This window comes from Rhea americana, unplaced genomic scaffold, assembly GCF_003343005.1.
Source record: "Rhea americana isolate MKP2758 unplaced genomic scaffold, rheAme1 scaffold_124, whole genome shotgun sequence".
Taxonomy (NCBI): domain Eukaryota; kingdom Metazoa; phylum Chordata; class Aves; order Rheiformes; family Rheidae; genus Rhea; species Rhea americana.
In genome coordinates, this window is record NW_028185306.1 from 1,744,521 (window position 1) to 1,759,303 (window position 14,783).

The window sequence follows — 14,783 nt, forward strand, 5'->3', positions numbered from 1 at the left end:
AAAACCTGAAGTTCTGACTTTTCCCAAATCAGACTAGCGGTGAAGTCTGAGTAGCACCTGCAGTCATTACAAGTTCAAGAACTGCAGGTGCTTTTGAATTTTCGAATGAAGGGTGCTATACCAGTGTTCTCAATTAGCTGAGAGAATACAGCTGGTGCACTTACCCCTTTATAAGTCAGARTACTTAATCACTGATTGTTTAATTAGATCTGATGAGCTAAGTCAGTGCAGGTGCACCAGATGAATACTCCTCCTAAGTCAGTACAGGCACTGACCTGAGTAACAACAAAATGAAAGGGGGCCAAATTGGGTGGGGGAGGAGGAGCTCACATGACTGTGACTATATGTGAAATCAAAGTCTGCTCTGATAAAGGTAACTGTAAGTGCAATTGCAGTCAAATCTTTATTTCATCTCAGTTGTTAAAGCGTTGTGTAAGGGATGAAAACAATGATCATTGATAGGCATAGATATTTTGAGTTTGTATTTCACTTGTCCTGCTATTCCTCTCCCTGCCATGTTTCTGAATGTACTTTTGTTAGCTTACCAGTCCTTCAGTATAAAATTAGTCTGTGTTTTTTACATGGACCCCGTGACTAGAAAAGCTGTGAAATTGTGCCGTTGAAGAAGAGGTCTGGCTTGCTGGCTAAACTGCGGTTCTGGGAAGTACAACTTGTTGGTTCTGTTCCTTTCCTGTAGCTATGCACTTCGGATTTAAACTTGCTAAGGTGTTACCTAAATTTGGGTGTAATCCTTCAGTATTTACCTTGAGGGTCTTCAACCAGAACTGTGACTGTACAAAATTATTTACTCTTTTGTTTATAAACCACTGCCTATTTTGTCAGCTTGGTTTATATTTAATAACCACATGGGTCTGCTTGCATCTGACAGTTTAATCTCAAAATAGCCTTGGGAATAGTGTTTGAAGTCTGCTGATGAAAGCATTGTTAATCTTTGAGGAGCTCTTCAAGAGGTGACTGTAGCAGCAACTAGTTAACCTTAAGGGATTAATATTTTCAAAAAGTGTAGTCTCCCTGCTTATGACTCACTTTTCTCCATTTATTTATGCTTCTCTATCTCTCTCTTTTTTCCCCTTCTAAAACCTTTTGTACAAAGGGCAGGTTGAAACATTCAGCAGCCTCACACCATTACCTCTTTTCTGCTCTCAGTTCTTGTTACAGCCAGTTGAGTGGGAAGGCCAAGAGCAAGAGGAAGTGTAGGTGGTGCTGAGAAAGGAGACAGTGGAATATATAGCGTCATTCTGCTGCCACAAGCAAATCAGAAACCACCTCATAGTGTGGGGACCTATACAAGAGTTTAGTGGTAGACCAGGTTCCTTCACTTAGGGGTCTTCTCAGAGGGTAAGATACTCACTAAAAGAGATGAGTTGTCACTGTCATAGTTTGATGCTATGTTTAGACCACTGTGCTCTTTTGATAGGAATGTCTGTAGAATAGGTTGGAAAAATGTAGTGGGTGCAGCAGAAGCTGGTGGTAGTAGGGTGCCTGGGGGTACTTAGTCAGTCAGATGCTTAACTGTGGAGTCAGTTATAACTAGAGGCTGGTAGCAAGCTAGCCAGGTAGATGATAAGGGTTACTGGAAGCAGAAGTTCAATAAATTCTTGTCATCATCTTGAATTTGAACTCAAAGGGATTGCTGAGCCAGCTTTGTGCTTCAAGGACTCAAGAAAGATAAGGCTGTAGATCTTCCCTGAAGCCACGTTAATGTATAACTGAGAAGAAGAGGAATGAAAGTCTCCAAATAGCTCTCATCATTGTTCTCTTGGGGATGGTCATATCTCCAGCCTTCCTCCACTTATCCTAGCTGCTGTCTGTCTTGAGCTAAGCAGATTTGTGATTTGATGGTTTGGAGGAGTATCTGTTGCCAGTGTCAACACCCTGCTTGCAACTGAACAGGATGTTTAAAAATACAGAAAGGCTTTTGGCTGATACACGACMCTCATATTTGTAGACCTGTGCCATAAGTTGAATGAATGAATGTGGCAGCTGTGATCTGTCACAGTTTTCTTGAGAGTAAGGGGTCTGGTATATTCCCAGTTTCTAAAAGGCCTTAATTTTAAGGGTGTTTAGGCAGAAACTTAAGAAATCTGTAAGCGAACATTAAATCTGTGGTTTAGAAATTGATCTTTGAGATAGAATCTCTTTGAGTCTAGATTTAAAAATTTCAGATTTAGATGAGAATCTTGAGTTTGTGTATTTCTGAGAGAACCATTACTTAGGCAGTGAGCAGTAAATTCCAGTAATGTAGCTTCACATGACTTTAGTAAAAAACATGATTGATATTCTCARTGATGTTGTATGGAAGATACAGTACTTTAGATTACCCAGTTGTATGTGATGTAGACTTGTCTAACCAAACAGTGCACYTTGCACTGCATTACAGGATCCTCTTAATCTCAACCTTACGTGTGGATAAGTTACTCTTCTAGCTAGTGAAAAGAATGAGAGAGAATGGAAATGTTTTCCTTCAATAGGTGTAAACAAAATTACCAGCAGTGAATTTCTATCTGTAGAACATATCTGCTATTTTTTTCCCTTGATTTATATGAATTAGAAGGAGATAGGACAAACTGAAGAGGAAATCTAGAGSTATTGATGACAAAATTATCAGCTCTGTCTTGGGAAGCCTCCTCAGCCACAGAGAGCTGACACTAAGGTGAATGCTTTGGGGAAGCACTTCTTTGATATCTTGTATTGGCCACTGCAAAAGACAGGACTCYGGGTTAGGTGAACCTTTGGCCTGACACAGCAGAGTCACTTTTATTTTTATTTTTTTCTTCTTTGCTGGAATTTTTTTTTTCTCTGTTATGTGTCTGCAGCAGCAATGAGGAGTTTGGGCATGGGGAGAGGTTTTGATATCTTCTTGCAGATGTTGGAAGAGAAGCAGGAAAGAAGGAAAGTTGGAAGATAAGAGCCTGAAATGTCACCGACTTCTCTGACTAACTGCTGAACCAGTCAGCTTTTTCTTTTTGTGTGTCTCGCTCTGCTTCAGAATTACATTCTTTGATTTCAGGTTATTCTTATACTTACTGTGCTCCGTCATTTAGAAATTGCAATGTTGATCCACCTTTTGTGACTTTTATCATTTTTTTTTCTGCTTCTTCCTGTCTCATTATTGCTAAGCRTCTTGCTTGCGCTAATGTTTTCCTTGTAGTGTTACAGTCTGTCTGTGCAGCATTGAACATGCAATAAAACTTCCGTTTTTACTCATTGCATAGTTTTCCATCTCTTTTAAGTGGGTTTCTTGCTCTTTTTATTGCATATATAGGCATTAATAAAATGTGTCTTGACACTGGAGAATAAAGGGTGCATTTACCAAAAGTAATGCATCAACATCTTCAGGTTTTTTTGTAATAACGTGTCATACCGCAAACCTTACACAATAATTCATTATTTCCTTTGTTCTTTACACAAACTCAAACTTCTCTTAGAAAAGAGAATCAAAAAAAAAAAAAACTAAAACAAAATTGTTCATCACCTTCATATGAATACTTCTTTCATAATACATTAAGAGCATTTCCCCCAGAAGGACTTAGGTCATTACTCTTGTAAAGAGATGTTGTTATGTAAATATTTCTGGTATAATGATGACAGAGGTAAATAAGCATATGCTACTCAAGGGGAAGATGGAGTAGAGATGCAGAGTTAAGTCTTTGGAATTTAGTAAGACATCCTGTATATTGACTAGTCAACAGAGAAAGACAACAAGAAAACTCAGCTTTCACAGTCTCTCTGAGATATCTAAGAGTACTTTGATAAAATCTCAGCTTACGTGGTCCTGCATTCAATCTTCATAGCCAATAAAATGCCTTTGAATGTCAGCAGCTAATTAATTTTGTCAAAATCAACCTTTCTGCRATTTTGTTTCAAGTAGAACCTGAATTCTGTGAAACAGAACCACCTCAATGAGCAATTCAATGTGTGTAGACTGTCTTAGATCAAGGCAATACTGTGGATAAGAATGTATGTAAGAACGTACTGGTAGTGGTCTGTCTTACAAATTAAGATGATACTCCAACTAGATATTCTAAGACTATATACCCTTCTAGCTTGGCGTATTTTTTTTTTCATATTCAGTTATGTGGAAAGTGTTGACAGAAAATGAAATTTCGATTTTATACATGGCCAACAAATTGTGGCCTGATCTTTAGTAATGAGACCTTAGCAAAATACGTATGTCACCAGGAGTAAAAGCATTCAGCATTTTGGAAAAATCCCTAAACCTGTTTATCAGCCACCTGTCTTAAATTGCTCCTCCTTTTCCAAGAAAGGGTTTTGTTGCCTTTTCAAGCTCCTCTAATTGAAAGTGATACTTAGCGAGGCAGAAGTGGTATTCCCAACTAGCCAACTGTGCATGAATATCAAATGCACACTTGTTCATAATTCATCAAGTTAAATATTCAGTTAATACAGAATAATTAACCTGAGAAATTAATATTCTCACAGGAACTGCTTGAGCAAAAAATCTAGACCAGTGATTTTTAGAACAGTCAAATTTCAGTTGAAATTGAGCAAACAATTGTCTTTAACCTTTGCTCAGCTTCTTAAACTAAAATCAATGTTTGTTGAGGCTGTTGGCTCTTACCGGAGCAATGGCTGTCTGATTTCCACTGTATATGTTAAGTATGCTTATTGTTTGAAAATATTAGTTATTTCATTACTCTTATRAATGTCTTGCTGTTATATTCCAGATGTCATGTGTTTTTAACCTGTAGAAAGCTAGCCCACAAAAATCATCTCGGGGTGGGATTTTTGCCCCCTGAATGACTAAGGTCTTGTCCTTCAGGGTGTAGAAAGAAGAGGCTGTTTAAGAGTATCTGAAGTGCTCTGGAAATCTCAGAGTTGATAGGGGCACATGTTTTTATTATCCTAACTGCACAGTTACCACATTTGTTCTCGAAATGATTTTTATCAAATGTTTTTATCCTGGGTCTTTTGATTTGCACTGGTAGTAACAAACAGGAATGGCTTAGTGAGCTGAAATAAAAATTGCTTCCCTTCTTGATCAAGTAGATTTGTGGGAGTGTAGTTTTTAGGTTTCCATTAAAAAGGGGGGAAGGGGGAGACAATTGCATGCACAGATTTCAAAACTGCAGGCTCTGTTGTTTATGGAGGGAAAAGACCACAATGACTCACAAACCTTTTTTTTTCCGTTTGAACCTTTCAGATTTTGCCAGCAGTGGCTTGTGCACTGCAGCCAGTAAAAAAGAAGGAAATATTTTTCATAGAAGGTGGCTGTGGCCAACTGAAGCTGATGACCAAACTCATTAACTTGAGTCAAGGTTCATTTAGTCTTTTTATAGTAACCCAGTTACATGGTTTTAATTTTGCAGTTAATATAGTAATAAGTTTCAACAATCATTAAGACACTTAGATATCTTGGTGGAAAACACATCTAGAGGAAGATAAATATTTAACTAGCTATTTTATCATAAACTTATAATTGATATACTTTTCAAAAAAAATAYTCTTCACTGAAATTTTTGCTGATCCTTAAATGGCTCAAATGTAACATTCAGGAAATTTGAGTTTAATGATAGGCAGATGATTCATTCTAAAAGGATATATGAACAGGAAGTATTATATAATATGTGATAAAGTACAGAAGCCACTTTAATTTTAGGATATCTTTCAAGGGCCCTCTGTATCTACTCGTATGCATTTCATTTGGATGACTTTGCCTGTCCACCACTCTGAAACATGAGCAGAGGGAGTACAGGGGCAGAGGTCTTCTATTTATTTTGTCACCATCAGAAAGATGTTTTGACTTACTAGCAAGATAACAGTTCTTGTGCAGCTTAAGGCAAAATACCAGTGGAGAAAAGACACCTGTAACTTTTACCATGAGCTTGTTAAGTCAAGTCACCAATGTTCCTTTATTTTATGGTTGCTGGATTAATCTTGCAGTAAAGCTTTAGTGCCATCTCACTGCTAGGAATTTGAGCTGGTTAGCTAAAAAGCACGTCAGCAACAACACTTGTTTAGSAGTGAGGTTAAGAAGTTGGTATAGTGTAAGCTGCAGCACCATCAGAATCTCTTGGTGTTTTTTTTTTTTTTTCTTTCAGAGAGTACCCCTGATTCACGAAAAACATACACTCTACAGAATTACTTGAATAATGACTATGTGTACAAAACATATAATTTGCAATGGATTTCAGGTAATTCATTTCTCCATATTGCATGAATATCAAGAAAAGTACTACTTTCTTACTTCACTTACCTGAGTGCTCAGGGGTGAGTACTATATACTGAAAAATGTTAAATTATTTAATGTYGCCATTATGGAATGGTGTTTACCTCAGAGTTACGATTTTTTTCCTTAAGCATGTGCTGGTGTTCATGGCAAGATTCATTCCCCTATTGCTAAAAGAGCATGCTTGCTTCTATGTGTTTTTGTGGAAGCATGTACTCTGAAGTGTGTCATCTTCCTGTGCATCATGATACTCAGGGAACAGTGGGATATGGGGCTCTTTTCCTTTTGGATATGCCTCATCCCCCCAGGGAAAGAGATGCCAAGAGGCTGAGACTGTGAACTCAAGGCATACCTTTTGTGAAAGTTCTTGTGCTGTATACATCCTTTCATTACATAATTGAAAACAGAATTTTGACCCGGCTTTTGAATTTTGCTGTATGCCTTAAAACATAAGGGAAAAAGAGAAGTAACTGATAACCATGTTACTGCACTGTTTATTGACATCTCTCTTGCTTTCTTAGGAAATCAGTACCTTCACAAAACAGCTAATGGTGACATCCTGCGCTTTGATGCTGACAGTGGAACGTCCTCTGAAGTGTTGTCAAATACAACAGTAGTATGTTGACTTATGTATAATACGTTCAGACTTACATATAAGACATTCAGAAGGGTATTTATTATGAATTTAGTATTTTTTTCTGCATATTTCTCTGGAATCAGTGCTTAATATGTTCTTTTTTGCTTTTCTTGACAGGACAAATACAAAGCAACCACAGTTCTGTTATCTCCTGACCAAAAATTCGCACTCCTGCAGTACAGCTATAAAAAGGTACAAGGGTGCTTCTCTGAAGGTCAACCTGAAACGTATAGGTTTGTGAATGACTGAGCAAGAAAGTCTTGAAAGTAGAAATCAATACTGGGCTGGGGAGAGCAAGGGAAATGCGGGAAGATCGATGCATGAGATGGGTGTCTGTAGGGGGACACTGAAGTCTGATTAGAAAGAAGGCGGGGAGAGAGACACAGGGACTGAGTGGCCAGAGGCACTAGGTTTGGAAGATAGAGAGAGGGGTTTAACAAGATCAGGTTCTACAGCTTGGCTGCAGAAATAGACTGCCTGAACAAAGAAGCCAGATAAACTGTTTGGGGTATAATACAAGGAACGAGTGAGGCACACTGTCCTTGTGTTATATCTGGGTAGATGGGCTAGGATAGTGGAAGGGTATGATTGTCCCAGGAGTTGTGTGGGTAGGGAGATATGGTAAGTGTAAGGGCTTGAGACAATAGATAGGAATTTGACAGCAGGCCAGTGGTGTTAGGACACAAGAATTTAAAATTGAGGGGAACGAAAAACAGTGTGTGCTCGTAAGAGAAGGCCGCTGTCAGCAGGTATGTGAACAAAATGTCTCATTCTTGCTTGTGCCTGAACCATGTAACAGAAGTCAACCTATGTTTATGCCAGTTAGCATAAAAAGCCTGGTCCTATATGCCACTTCAGGACTGTTATGGAAACCTAGTAGGGCAGTAATTTATCCTACAGTGTGTACACTGAGAAACCAATAACATTTATTTTTAATTTTTTTCCTCTCTTTCTGAAGAGAGTTGCCTATTATCTTACAAATACCAAAGGACTGTGTCACTGAGCCACATGTCCTGGCATTGCAATCCAAGAATGCCTGTCACAATGTTACAGCCACAGTCTATGCAGTTAGTCACCACTTTTTTTTACACTTTTAGCTTCTATAATAGGTACTATTCGCCAGTTACTTCTGCCTTTCTGGATTGCTCAGAAGTTTTTGACTTTTCACTGCATCACTAATGATCGCAAATTCCCTTGTATTTTTCCAGCTACCCTAGACTTCCCATCCACTCATGATTTATTGTTCTGTACTGTTTTATCTACTGCAGTTGTAAGAGTTGATTTTATTTTAATGCTGAAACGAGGTCTTTTAACCCTTATATAATAATGTGATTGAAATTTATGTTATTATTAATCTTTATTGCAAGAAAACAAAGTAACATAATGAATCATGAGGATGTGGACACTTCTTATGTAATAGCCATCTGCTTGTGTAGTACCAAGATATTGTTTTATATCTTCAAACAAATTTTCAAGAACTATCATAAAAGGTAGCATTACTGTAGAAAGTAAACATAGTGGGCTAAATCAAACCTCTTCAGCCCCACATAGCGAACACTCTTTTATATGTCTATACATTATCATCATCATCTTTCTCTCTGTAAGTGCCTACAGTGATTCAGACTTCAGGAGGTGGATTTCTGAGAGAGAATTTATTTGTGTGAGAATATCTGAATGGGGAATAGGTCACCTTGGCATTGAAGGAACTGTTACAGAAATACTGCTGGGACTTGTAAGAACTGCTAAACGAGAAGATGCCTAGTTAAGTAATACGGTGCAGAAAATGAGACAGAAAACAGCAAGTGTGCCAGTAAGGCAGAAGGAGGGGGATTATCGGCAAATAGCTGCGTTAGTCGACCGTCTCTCTGCAAGGTCCAAAGGGAAGGATTTCTGAAAATCTGCAGCATCTCTGGCCTCTGTATCTCTCTGTCCTTAATCAGTCCAGTGGCCTCCATCACAGTATTTAAATGACAGCCCCAGAGGTGGTGATTCTCTAGTGTTTTCTTAAACCTTGCAGGCTTGTTACCCTTCTAGGTTCAATGTGTTCTGTCTGTCTCGAGCAAAAGCATGAGGAGGGTTTGAGATGCTTCAGTGGTAATTCAAACTGTAAGAGCCATGCAAATCTTGGTGAAATTATATTTTCTTAACATTAAAATAATTCTTTTACAGTTATGGAGGCATTCATATACAGCTTCATATCACATCTATGATTTCAATACAAGGTCAGTAATTTTTTGCAGACAAAACATCTAGTTTTAGCAGTATCTTGCAATGAAATGGCATTTCACTGATGTGTTATTTTGTTTGTTTTTCCAGTTCCGTCTTAGATGGCAATCCGCTACCTAATGATACACAGTATATATCCTGGTCACCTGTTGGTCACAAACTGGTTAGTAACGATAAGTAGAATTTTTATGTTTGGTCATTCCTGTACCTATGATATGGACTTTCAGGACTTTCCTACAGCTAGATAAAGTAGCTGAACAAGTTTCTAAGTTGAGTGCTTGCTGGTGCTGGAAACACTCTAGAACTCGTCTGTGCGTTTGTGTATTTTGTTTTGTTCTTCAGCTGAAAGGCATTCCTCCAAGTCTTAGTGGCCCAAATAGTCATGTAATGTACAAATGCACAGGAACGTTGTGTTTTTAACAGCTGCAGACAGTAGCTCGTCCCTTTCAAAGGCAGCAGCGTTGTCACTGTCTGTTTACTGCGATTTTTAATCACACCATAAGCAATTAAGTTTTATTTGATGGATGCGTGTAAAAGGCATTAAAGGATCGGCATCTCTTCTCTTGAACACTTTCCCATGTTTCCCATTGTTTCTTTCTCCCCTCATCTCCAGTCCCAGGCAATTGTGGCAAAGTTCTTAAAACTCAGTACAGTAATCGTTTTATTTGTAACAGTTGATTATTCTTTGTATCTCAACTTGAAGCTAGGTTACTACATTTGGTTTGTTTTAGTAAGTCACGTTTGTTAAGCATCAACAATATCTGGCAAAATGAAACCTTTTTTGTTTTTGTCATCTGAAGTAGAGGTAAATATCTTACTGGATGTGGCAAAGGAAGGAAGCAGGACTTAGTCTGTCAGCAATTGTAATCATCGTGATGTCTTGCAGGCATATGTTTGGAATAACAATGTCTATATAAAAGCTTCACCAACAGCAGAGGCTGTGCAAATCACTAAAAATGGCGAAGAAAATAAAATTTTCAATGGGATACCAGATTGGGTTTATGAAGGTAACTGCATCAAGCATGTTTTATTTTGCATGATGATGTAAAACTATCTTATTACAGTTTTATCTTACTACTTATTAACTCATTTCTAATCACTGTAAAGTTCAAAATAATATAAATCTATATTTTAACAGAAGCATGTATTTTACACCTTTTTTATGCCTGGGTAGTCTGAGGATCTAAGAATGGAAAAGAGTTAGTCTAACTTAGAGTGGGTCATTAGAAATCATAATGTGTGAATTAGCTTCATAGRATAGGCTGTAAGCATTGATTCATTTCAGAACCCCAACAAGCAGTATCCACTTTTATTTGAACTTCAGTTGAAAAAAATCTTATTTAAAAACTAATAATAGTACTTCAGATATAAGAGCCAATTTATCAATTATGACTTAAACACATTTGCATCTTTTTCAGAGGAAATGTTTGGCACTCATTCTGCTCTGTGGTGGTCTCCAAGTGGCAATTTTCTGGCATATGCATCGTTTAATGATACTGAAGTTCCTCTCATTGAGTATTCCTTTTATTCTGAAGATACCTTACAGTATCCAAAGACCATTAGACTTCCATATCCCAAGGTCTGTGTTATTTATTAAACATGGTTGTTCTGCAGTTTCATTAAGAGTCTCATTTAATCAGTTTCTGCTAATGAAAATATTGTCTGTCTCTCCTCAACAGCTTGCTGTGATTACTCTTTCTGAAGTCAACAGCATCTGGCAATGTTAAAGTATTTTCATTATCTCCAGGGGAATGTGGAAAAAAAAAGTATGATTTAAGGTTTTGTTGTTTCACCAGAAAATTTTGAGAGGTGGCAAGTAGATATGGAGATAAGAAAAGCTCTTAGGGCACTAAAGTTCCCTCCTGGTAAAAGCATTTGGCAGATGTGCTTTGCATTAGGGTTGTGTCTGCTACCAATAATTTTCTTCAGCTAATTTAGGTTTTTTTAGTTGTTGGATGCCTGTGTTGGAAWGAAGGGAAAGAATCTGCTGGCAGAGTTTCATTGCCCACACCTAAAGTGGTTTCGGTTTTGGTGAGAATGAAGCCTTTAGTGCACGCTTCTCCTCCTTCACCCCCTCATTTGACTTTTATGCCCACTGATCATGGCAAAGCTGACGCTGGACAAATGGTACGAGTGTCAGAGCCCAATATTCTCTGACCAGTTTCTTTTAGATTTTCCGCAGGTGAAGAGTTTAATGTCTAATACCAAATTTATTTATTTGAAGGCTTTTGCCATTACACAGGGTTTTGATGTAGCAGCATGATACAGCAGTATCCTTAAATCRTAGTACAGGTACCAACTGCAGTTAGCAAAGCGCAGCAATCGCAATATACAGCAGTTCTCACCGCTGGTCTCTCTGATGTGCTCCCCGTCATGATGCGAGGTGTCCCAAGGTGCCAGGGTTGAAACCAGCTCAAGCCCGTTGCTCTCTTCCAAGTCCTTTTTGTTCATTGTTTGGTTTTTCTATTCTGTGTTGTGCTGAGCTGTGCACGCAGCCCCTGTGCTGGTCTGGTAGCTTGGAAAGCTGTTTGTGCTCTTAATTAGCTCCAGGACAAAGAGTTGTAACTGCTGGTCGACTGCTCCGCTCCTCTGACATAGCCGTTTGTCTAGAGCTAAGGCCACCCTCCTGTCCCCTCTGCACTGAGATACCATCAGCTTTCTCTGCCACAGCTGTGGTCAGTCGCTCCCTGCCTTGAGCTTCGCCCTTCTCCACGGAGCCTCCCCCAGCGCTGCCCTGAGCATCCACCTGCGCAGGGATGGTGGTGCAATAGGTGTAGCATGAAATGTCAATTTAAACAGCACCTTTTACTACCAATCCTCTTCTGTTTGGAGTATTGCTGCTTCTGGAGATGAGTCAGCTACAGCTGCCTACCTATAATGACTAGGACCTACTTAGTTACCCCTTATTTCTAGACAAGAAGGCCTTACTGACACTTACGTTGCTGTTAGTACCTAGTAGTAGTACATTAAAAACAGCGGGGTACACACTGCAGTCCCAGCTTTGACTGCAGTGTAGACAGCTGTTACACAGTCAGTTAATGTAAGATAYCAGTTTCCATGAAAAAGCATTTTTCTGTCTGTTAGCATAGGATTTGAGTCACTTTTAAATATTCTGTGTGGCATGTGAGATGAGACATGGTCAAATATTACTCTGAGTACAGAAAACTGTGTAGTCGTGAATGTTTCTAAATGTAGTCTTTCTTATCTGGAAATACATACCTAACATTTTTTTTTTAAAAAAAGGGTAATTCCTGAATAGCTCTTTAAGAATCACATTTACAAATTTTTTTGTCTTTTCACGCAGTTTAAGTTAGCTGGTTCTACCTAACTGCTGTCTGTAGTAATTTCTTTCTCTGTAATTTCAAATGCTTAAAAAAAAAAAAAAGAAAAGAAAAAGAAAAAAAAAGGAATGTTCTGTCTTCAAAAGGACAATGAAACTTTTTATTTTTAGGCAGGAGCTACAAATCCAACTGTGCAATTCTTTATTGTGGATATCCAGTCACTTCCCGCTTTTAATTCTATTGAAATGTCTCCACCAGCAGAAATAAAATCAGGGTAAGTAATTTTGGTTAAATGCTTCCTTGTTTCTGTTGTGAGAGGAGGAGCTTTTATGTGTGACCACCCTGTATTCAGTGTATATTGTTTTACCCAGTCATGTGGCTCTGGTAGCAACAAGATTTACCAGAGAAAATCTGCACAGAGATCATCCTCCTAGTGATTATATATAGATGGCATATTTCATGTGTGTTATATTCAGAAAGTGACAAGTTCTTGGCTCATCACATTCAGTGGAGTCTAACTATGGTGAAGTCATTTCACAGCACAACTTTAATATGAGCAAGTTTTGGTATAATCAAATTATAATGTATGTATTCCAATTCACTTTGGGTGGAGAGCGGGGGAAAGAACCCTTAATGGTGAGTGAAGATTTGATTTCATTGGAAGTAGGCTCCCTGCGATTTTGTTTTGATGTAGAAAGTAATGTGTCCTGCTAAGGCAAGGTATCATGGTTATCTTCTGGTTTATATTTAAAATGTTTGTATTCTTTGGAAGCATGGTGGAAAGCAGTACTTCTCAATGTAAATGGAAAACTGTATTTCACAAATGCCACTGAAAATGTACAATATGATATAAATGTAAGGATATTTTGTAAAGAGCATTTAAATTGATTTAAAATGCATGCCACAGAATGTGRTAAAGCAGATCTGTGTTTTTGTTGATAGTGCTGGGGTTTTTTGTTTGTTTGTTTTTAACAGTCTTGTAGAAATTTTTAGAGGTTATACTGATGATCTTCAGAAAAAGCAAAGCAGTTTTGTTAGCTAGTGAATAAAACAACACTTTGTATGGGTTGGCCAAAAAGCTACAATTGGAGTAGAGATGGTATCCTATTTCAGCCCTCAACGCAGGATGACTAATATCTCTGTATTAACCAAGATCCGCAAGTTTTTGTATGTTGTTCTTTATTTTAGCTCTACCGTAACACTGCAATAGCTTGATGTTGTATAGCTGCTGAACACCTTTTTTTCTCTAGAATTTCAGTACATCTGAGTTGTAAACATTTTATGTTTGCATCAGTTCTAGTTGGGATAACTGTTGTCTTAGAGTTATGTTTCATTCTTTGCTAACATCTAATGTAAGCAGAACCTGGGGAGAAAAACTTTCATCTACCTTCCAGCCTGGTACTCATCTAGRTAACACAGGCTAGATTAATATGGACTTAGTCCATTTTTAAGTAAATTTAACACTATAGGAATCAGTATTAATACAAAAGTATATCAAGTCTTGAATGGTGAACATGAGGGTTTAAACCTGCTCATCCTCCTCCTCACCCTTCCTTGACTGTTAGTCCAAATAACTGTTAAATTGTGCTGTTCTAGGAGAGTGCAGGTAGCACTTCCCTTGCCTGTGTGTGTCCAGAGCTTGTCTTAGGGAATTGTGCAAGAGCAAAATTACAAGCATAAGAAAAGGCAATRTTGTTGTTGTATAGTTTTGCTCCCTGAAGTGCGAAATATTGAATAGTTGCATCATACCACCTCCTCTTGAGAGCCGAGCAAGAAGACAGTCCTTAGCAATTAATAACTGTGGAAAAAGCACAACTTTTGTCAGAGGGAAAGTTTTACTATTTGTCTATGGCAGGTGCCAAATCTGGAATAGGCAGTATTTTGCCACTTAAGATGGTAGATGAAACCTGTTAAGTTTTTGCATGAATGACCAGCATGACGCCTGTGCAGCGTTTAAACACCACTTTTGACGTCTTGGATACAGGAATAGCCTCGTGGATAACAGGAGGATAAAGGCATTAGATGCTTCTTGTCTGAAATGATCTGTCCTAAAAATAAGAAGCCTTCAGAATAGGGAACTTTAAAAGGTGATTGCAGGAATATCCTTCCTGAGCAGAAAATAAGGAATGGCAGTGAAGTACTACTCTATTGTATACTTCGAATTAATTGCAACTTAGTTTACRTTTTAGGAATTTTACAGTTGAAAACTGAAGGGATGTTCTAGCTTCCATAGTAACTTTAATATGTTTATTATGCTATAAATGATCCTCTCTCTTTTTTTTTTTTGTACTGTCCATCCTGTCTGATGCCTATAATTCTAGAATTATTAATTTAGCTCACTTTGAAGGAGCAAAAACTGTAGGGCTAGTTCCCCTTTTGCAAACCAAAGGATACCACTATTACAGATATATGAAGAACAGAATTTTTC

General features: G+C 38.1%; 1 protein-coding gene across 1 annotated transcript in view; it reads left to right on the plus strand.

Annotated features, from left to right (window-relative positions):
• Nucleotides 1–3,602: 3,602 nt before the first annotated feature.
• The window catches only part of DPP4 (dipeptidyl peptidase 4), a 34,769-nt gene continuing 23,588 nt past the window's right edge, over nucleotides 3,603–14,783 (plus strand). The window contains exons 1-10 of the mRNA XM_085325901.1: nucleotides 3,603–3,614; nucleotides 5,186–5,300; nucleotides 6,084–6,176; nucleotides 6,733–6,827; nucleotides 6,966–7,040; nucleotides 9,018–9,070; nucleotides 9,165–9,237; nucleotides 9,961–10,081; nucleotides 10,493–10,653; nucleotides 12,526–12,629. Coding sequence (XP_085182027.1) covers nucleotides 3,603–3,614; nucleotides 5,186–5,300; nucleotides 6,084–6,176; nucleotides 6,733–6,827; nucleotides 6,966–7,040; nucleotides 9,018–9,070; nucleotides 9,165–9,237; nucleotides 9,961–10,081; nucleotides 10,493–10,653; nucleotides 12,526–12,629 — 902 coding nt within the window. The remainder of the gene's footprint in view (nucleotides 3,615–5,185; nucleotides 5,301–6,083; nucleotides 6,177–6,732; nucleotides 6,828–6,965; nucleotides 7,041–9,017; nucleotides 9,071–9,164; nucleotides 9,238–9,960; nucleotides 10,082–10,492; nucleotides 10,654–12,525; nucleotides 12,630–14,783) is intronic.